The sequence below is a fragment of the Limulus polyphemus genome, unplaced genomic scaffold (genome assembly GCF_000517525.1).
Source record: "Limulus polyphemus unplaced genomic scaffold, Limulus_polyphemus-2.1.2 Scaffold4159, whole genome shotgun sequence".
Lineage (NCBI taxonomy): Eukaryota > Metazoa > Arthropoda > Merostomata > Xiphosura > Limulidae > Limulus > Limulus polyphemus.
The window spans coordinates 22907-30055 of NW_013669769.1; the positions used below are offsets into that span (position 1 = coordinate 22907).

At 30.0% G+C, this 7149-nt stretch overlaps 2 protein-coding genes across 3 annotated transcripts in view; one reads left to right on the top strand and one right to left on the bottom strand.

The window, feature by feature from the left end:
- Positions 1-4462, top strand: part of LOC106470685 (acyl-CoA synthetase short-chain family member 3, mitochondrial-like) — a 26949-nt gene extending 22487 nt beyond the window's left edge. Inside the window, exons 12-13 of the mRNA XM_013931245.2 lie at positions 177-352; positions 3483-4462. Of these exons, the coding sequence (XP_013786699.2) occupies positions 177-352; positions 3483-3575 (269 nt within the window). The 3' untranslated portion in view covers positions 3576-4462. The remainder of the gene's footprint in view (positions 1-176; positions 353-3482) is intronic.
- Positions 4463-5653: 1191 nt separating this feature from the next.
- Positions 5654-7149, bottom strand: part of LOC106470687 (splicing factor 3B subunit 2-like) — a 56357-nt gene continuing 54861 nt past the window's right edge. For both annotated transcript variants that reach the window (XM_013931247.2, XM_013931248.2), the window contains exons 20-21: positions 6368-6574; positions 5654-6142 (exon numbers count right to left, since the gene is read on the bottom strand). In XM_013931247.2, the coding sequence (XP_013786701.1) occupies positions 6074-6142; positions 6368-6574 (276 nt within the window). In that variant the 3' untranslated portion in view covers positions 5654-6073. The remainder of the gene's footprint in view (positions 6143-6367; positions 6575-7149) is intronic.

The window sequence follows — 7149 nt, forward strand, 5'->3', positions numbered from 1 at the left end:
CATTACCTACACACATATTGTTCCGTTACGTTGTCACCCTCTTATATATATACCAGACTACCCTATATCTAGTAATCTCCCAACTATTCCCAAAGGTTCGAGAGGTGGCGTGACACTAGTGGTTTTAAAGTGATTACTTGAAACTTGAAAATATATTTCCAATGTAATATTTTTAGGAACAAAGAAGACTTCTACTGACATTACTAAAGAACTGATTGCATTAGTCCGACAACTTGTTGGTCCAGTTGCAGCATTTAGACTTGCTGCTCCCATAAAAGTTCTTCCCAAAACTCGTTCTGGAAAAATTGCTCGGAAAAGTATTTCAGACATGGCCAAGAACAAAGGAATCAGGGTATTTTCAAAATGTTTTACAGTAATAGTGAAGATTATAACAAGTAATGTCATTATTAGTTGTATAGATGATTGTACATTGAGAATTGTATTCACTGTGTTATATACATCTATCATACATTCTTACAGTGTTTAAAATACAAAGCTCATGTTATATAAAGAATCTGGAGGTTTAAGATTTGTCAAATTACTAATAATGGAAAATTTTACTATAAATAAAATTTTTAAAACACAATTGAACAGGTTTTAAAGTTCAGCTTAAGTAACTAATAAAATATCCAAAGTAATAGTTGAAAATGTCATAAAATTGGTTGCTTCTCAGACTTGGACAAATATATATCACTGAAAATGAAATATATAATTAAAAATTCCATTGAATATATCAGACATAATAGACTGTTTAGTGTAGGTAGTATTATTAATTAATATATTTTGTGTTTGTAATTCCTTGATGTCGAGGATATCAAACGTTGTATGCAATCCATTGATGTTGAGGCTATGGAGATTTCTAGAAGGCCTAAGTGATAGACATATAAATATCTGTGACCAGATGAGTGGAAAGTAGAGTAAAAGTAAAATCACGTGAAAGAGAAGTTCAGTCAGAAAAAAAGCTCAAAAAACGTAAAGTTAACAGTCGTGGGTGTGAATAGCCTAATGGTTTATATGTTAGAGTGAGATTAACAGTTTGAAAGAAATAATTTGTCTCATCAAAAGGTGTTCTAAACTAATTGAACCCACCTGTGTGGACTTTGACAAAAGGGAGACAATTATTGGAAGTTAAGGATACAACTGCAGTAACTCACGCAACAGCATGAGTTATACACGGATACTATTGCGATAAAAATAGAGAAAAATAGTTCGGCTTGTTAACTGAATTCTAAAGCAATTGAATTGGCCTAAGTGGACTTTTGACAAAAGAAGAGAACTGTATAGTGTTCAAGATACAACTATGATCTCCATAGTGTAAAGAATTTTGTATATACATTGAAAATGCTGGAGTAAAGCCACATATAACTGCAAAAATTAATTATTATGCTCATCATTTTATGAATTCAGTTTATCTAGTTACATATTTGCATTGCCTTACACTATACGTTTACTTAATTTTTAATTTAAAACTTTACTATTACTTTAATCCATTAAGGTTTTTGTAATTGTATAGTATTTTTTAACACAAAACTATTAACAGTTTTTATCACTGTATCTGCAAATACAAGATTAGAGTGGATATAGTATTGTCTTTCCTAACCTCTTAACCCTCTCGCTACATGTCATGATCTTTTAGTTACATTCAAAATTTACTTAAAACTACTTTATTATCATTGTATAAGAATAAACTTGGCATCAAAACATGGTTAATGAATCCAATTTTAATATCATACAAGTTTTCAATTCTTAATTTTATAATGAAATATTTCTAAAAATCCTCAATCTCGCAAAGTATGAAAATTGTGACATTTGTTTTCTTAGTCTTCCGTCTTCTCTAATTTATTTACCAACCCTCTGAGTGGTACAAAATTTAATCTAAATTATTGATTAGAGCATAGATATTACTAAGGCAAAGCATAATTTTTATAGCTTTCAATCTTATTTGTTTACAGAGTCATAAGCTAGAAAATCAGACTACCTGTCACATCCCCTCTTTCACAAATTGCCAGTAGTTCTCTCCGATGGTTTTAATCGTCTATTTTGTTTTGAGTTGAAATTTTGTGTTGCAGTCTACAGATTGATAAGCTTAAAGTAATATTTAAAGGTTCTTATGCTAAAGTTAGAAAGCCAGAAAAATTATGATAGTTTCAGGACATTGTTTGCTTTGTGCATGTTAGTTTGTGTTCTTAGGTGCATTATTCAAATAAATAAAAGTTATTTAGTAAAATTAGGAGCCTTAGTATAAAAAAGTAGGTCTCAACTTCAATGGTAACCATCAGGTAAATGATATATTTCTTGTTGTTTGCCTATTCTTTATTCAGATTAGGTAAAATAATGAAAATTAAAAATAGAAACAAAAATTCTTCACAAAGTATGCTAGCAAGCAGCTTTTGTATTACATAATTCAATATGGTAACATGAGTTACACATTTACTGAATGATTTACAGCTTCAGTGGCAGGATTCATAGTTAGACACAGGTCAAAAGGCAATGAAATAAAGTATAAACAGATGTAGAAGTGTTACAAGCTTCAAGCTATTTAGGATATATAATTGTAGCATCCAATAAACATTTGCAGTCATTCTAGAAAGAAAAAAGGATTTTTTTAGATTTATTTAGTATTTTTCATGGTGTTAAAAAAGTCAGTTAAATCGACTGAATGCATATAGTTACAGCAGAGAAAATAACAGATAAATTTTTGCTGAAAAAAACCGTTTGATATTTATTGAGGAAGTTTGATATTTGACAATTTTCAGATGAATATAAGGATTTTTAATTTCAAAAGGAAAATCACTTTGTGCTCAAAGCAGTCAACACTCTGATACCATATATTCACTGGTTTGTTTTGTTTGGAAGTTCGCGCAAAGCTACACGAGGGTTATTTGAGTTAGCCGTCCATACTTTAGCAGTGAAAGACTAGAGGGACCTGCAGATTGCAAGTCAAGCATCCTAACCATCTAGTCATGCCAGCCCTTACTATTCACTTATAAATTTTTAGTAAAAATGCTTAATTAAAAAATCTGATTTTACGTGTGCAAAATAATTGTAATATTTACTGAAAGCTTGACAAATTTCATAAAGATACACAAGACACATTAAAAGTTATAGTATGGACACTCTGATGGTTACTTAAGGTTACGAACTCAGTTGAATGAACCGAGCCCATAGCAAGAGGGATAACACGTGTTAATATCTTTTAGCGATTTTGAAGAATAGTAACAGTTTTAGAAATTATTAGAAGGAAAACTCAAAAAACCTAAAATATCACTGTGTGAATATTTGTATATTTTGATAGGTAAGGTGTAACTAAATTGAAAAAAAACTTGCATGTGAAGAATGCACTATTCAGCTGGGTGTTCAAGAAAAAAACTTCACATTAATTAAAAATAAGAATACTATTTTAATATTTATTAGAACTGAAGATTTATAGAAAGATGTTGTAATAGATGAATTATGTTTATACACATCTAATAATCTTTCAGATTCCAACCACCATAGAGGATCCATCTGTATATCAGAATGTAAAGGAAGTTTTAAATGAGTTGGGCTTTGCTCTGGATGTTCTTGATCTATAGTAATTTGCTTCTTCAACACAAATGTCAAAATTAATCTAGGTTGTATATATAGGACCTGATTTTAATGTGATGAAATGTATTAAATAGTAAAAAGTAGTAAAGTACAAGAAATGTTAACATATAATGTCACATCTTACTGCTGAAAGATTTAGTTTTATGCTTTTCTTTAACAGTTAATGACAAGTGAAAAGGTGAATCTATTTTTGTAATAAAATATTTTGTATTTAAATATTGATATGCAGTAACAAATAAAGTATCAGTCAAAATGTATAAAACTTTGTGTAAAACTGGTTCTATACAAACATTTTGTGATAATCTGTTACTGAATATGACATGTGATTTTATTTTATAATTAATTTTACAAAGTAAATTAAATTATAAGAATTAACATATTTATAATTGATATAAATAATAGTGAATATTTATATCACTGTTTTCAAACCAGCCACCTTATTTTTTTTTGTTTTGGTGACAAGGAAAACAATTGTCAGAAAATATAAAATTCTTAATTCAGTAAACCACATAGTTATTGTACAATTCTACAAATATTTCTTTCGTGTATTTATAATATTCATTAACCTGCTGAGAGATCGTACAAATTTTGTTTGTTTGTAATTAGGCACAAAGCTACACCATGGGCTATCTGTGCTCTGCCCACCATGGGTATTGAAACCCGGATTCTAGTGTTGTAAGTCCGCAGACATACCGCTGGGTACAAATCTTTTAAACTCAACTAGATTTCTTGTATATATTTTTTTTCAACTTTTCTTCTTAGCTAAATACAATGAATTAGAATTTATAAATATACTGAAATAGTATTGGGTTTAGTGTGTTTTGTAATGGTTGTGAGTAATTAGCTGTGGAATTAAATCAAATTAAAGCTGTTATCCCACTTGTTAATCATTTTTGTTTCTTTTTATTAGGTAAACAGTTTGTACATACGTTGTTTATAGAAACGTAACAGTAAGTGTAGTTAGATGAATTTTTCCATGACAAACATTTCACACATTATGCCTCCTCACCAAAAACTACAAAATAAATCTGAATTACCTTTTTTTTTCTTTTTGGAATGCAGATTACAACAGAAAACTACAACTGCTATCCTAAATAGTCTACATCTGTTTCTGTTTAATTTTGTTTTATTGCCATTTGGACTCTTAACTAATAATTCCACAATAAAATCTGTAAATTACTCAGCAAACACATAGTTCAAGGTACCATACTGAATGATGTAATGCGAAAGCATACCCTGTGGACAATTTTATTTTCATTATCTTACCCAATGTAAATGAACGTGTTTTTTTTTACATTTTAGTTACTTTTATAACAAAGAAGAAAAAATATACATAAAGAACAAGAGATTTAGTACTTATATTTGGTTCCTTGGTTTTTGGCTGTTGGCCCACCAATAAAATTTAAGCCTATTTTTTTTTTTGTAATGTTGGTACTAGTACATTAAATAATGTTTATTTGATGAATTCACATCAAAGCACAGAATAATAACATGCACGAAGCAAAAAATGTTCTATAACTCATTTCATTGGCTTTATAATTATGGCATAAGTGTCTTAAAATAATCCCCCAAGTTATTCATTCTGAACTCAGCAACACTCTGTCAATCTGTAGGAAAATAAAATAAAAATCTCTATTAAGAACAACGTGGCTTACAAGTCATTTCATAAGTTAAAACTTTGTCTTTCTATTTGTTATAGATGATGTAACAGGTAGACTTGGCAAGTCTGTTTAATTTTCTAATTTATGTCTCTGTAAACAAAGAAGATTAAGGCTATAATAAGTAACTTAAGATAAACTTAGAACATCAGAGAAGAGTGATAAATGGGCAAGTTGTAGCAAATACATTTCACAATATATATATACATAAAAGAGAAGATTGCAGACTTAGTTAAATATTTCCTTTTAAAATTAAGAAAAAAAGTAATTTAATTAAATTTTAAGTAAAAGGCAGTGACAGGCACGCTTTGGTCTGCCTGTAGCAAGAGGGTTAATTACCTTCAGACATTGACTAAGATTAGATTTACTGTTTTATGTTATTAAAGAAGTGAGTGGAAATCATTTTGTTCCAAATTTTTCTTTATTTATAGTCATAAGCATAGCCAAACTTTTTTCTTTTTACACTGACATCTAAAGGAGGAAATACACAAGTAGCAGCTATTTTTAAAACGTTTATTTTGTTGTTTTTAACAAAGACAAAAAAATCAATGACAAAAGGTGAAACTATCATTTCAATACAAGGTGGAAATACGCTGAACATTTTCGATAAGTTACAAAGGCTAAATATTGATGTGCATTTTCCCACTCCTGAAAACCAATTCTGAGATTTAAAGAAAGTAAAAATTACTTTCTAGTTCAAGTTAATCTTTACAAGCCATTAAAATCTACAATGGAATTGGCTTCTTGATGTCTACCTAAAGAGAACTGATGGACTCATGAGCTGTGATTGATAAAAATGTATCCTATACAAGTCAGCAAAATGGGCCTCAAAACTTGAATTCCTTGTACTTCTTGGCAGTTTTTCCACTATCTTGTTGCTGCTTCTTACGTTTATTCTGGAGAAAGAGAGAGAGAGAGTGAAGAGTTTACTCAACCATCAGAAGATTTAACATTACAAAAATTAAGAATAACAATGAAAAGGAAAGACTGACAGCAGTACACTTTTTTTTTTTTAAATTAAGCAACATTCATAATACAGATTACAAAAATGTTTTGCTACAGTAATACAAAAGTTTTGGCAGAAGAAAATGGTACAGATTTGTAGGGAAGCCAGCACATACCTTTTGTCTTGCTGCATGTTCTGCAACCATATCACTAAGGTCTTCCTTTTCCAGTTGGGACTGCTGCTCCCTTACAGTCTGTTCATATCGGGCAGCCATAGCTGCAGTATCCAACTCAAGCTCGCTGGGGTCCAAAGCAACCTCTATTCCTTCTGGAGGTATTGGTCCACCTGTAACTGGAACCTTTGCTTTTCCTGCTGGTATTGCCTTTAACAAGAAATAATATTCACAGTTAATAATTATAGGATTTGTAAATAATATTATAAGAGCAGCTATAAATGCTATTAGAGATGTAAGGGATATTATCAATAAAATATAACAAGTTTCAAACTGACAGGAAAGAATTCAAAACATTTTCGAAGCACTACTAGATTTGGTTTCTTTTGAATTTTGTGCAGTGAAAGACTAGAGGGAAGGCAGCTAGTCATCACCACCCACTGCCAACTCTTGCGTTACTCTTTTACCAACAAATAGTGGGATTGATCACCACATTATAATGCTCCCACAGCTGAATGAAAGAGGCATAGGTTATATTTATTTCCTAATTTTTAATGGTGGTTAATAGATCAGTCAAATCTACGAAACCCATGCAGAGATTTGTTACTGAAAATAATAGATAAAATATAAAGCTTTTTCTTAAGAAACATTTGATAACTATCTGGACATTATAAAGATTTCGCATGTGAAATTTGAAAATTTTCTGATGCATAAAAGTAATTTTAATCTTAAAATGAAAATGACTTTGCATGTTGGACAGGCAACATGAAAAAAAAAAAAAAAAA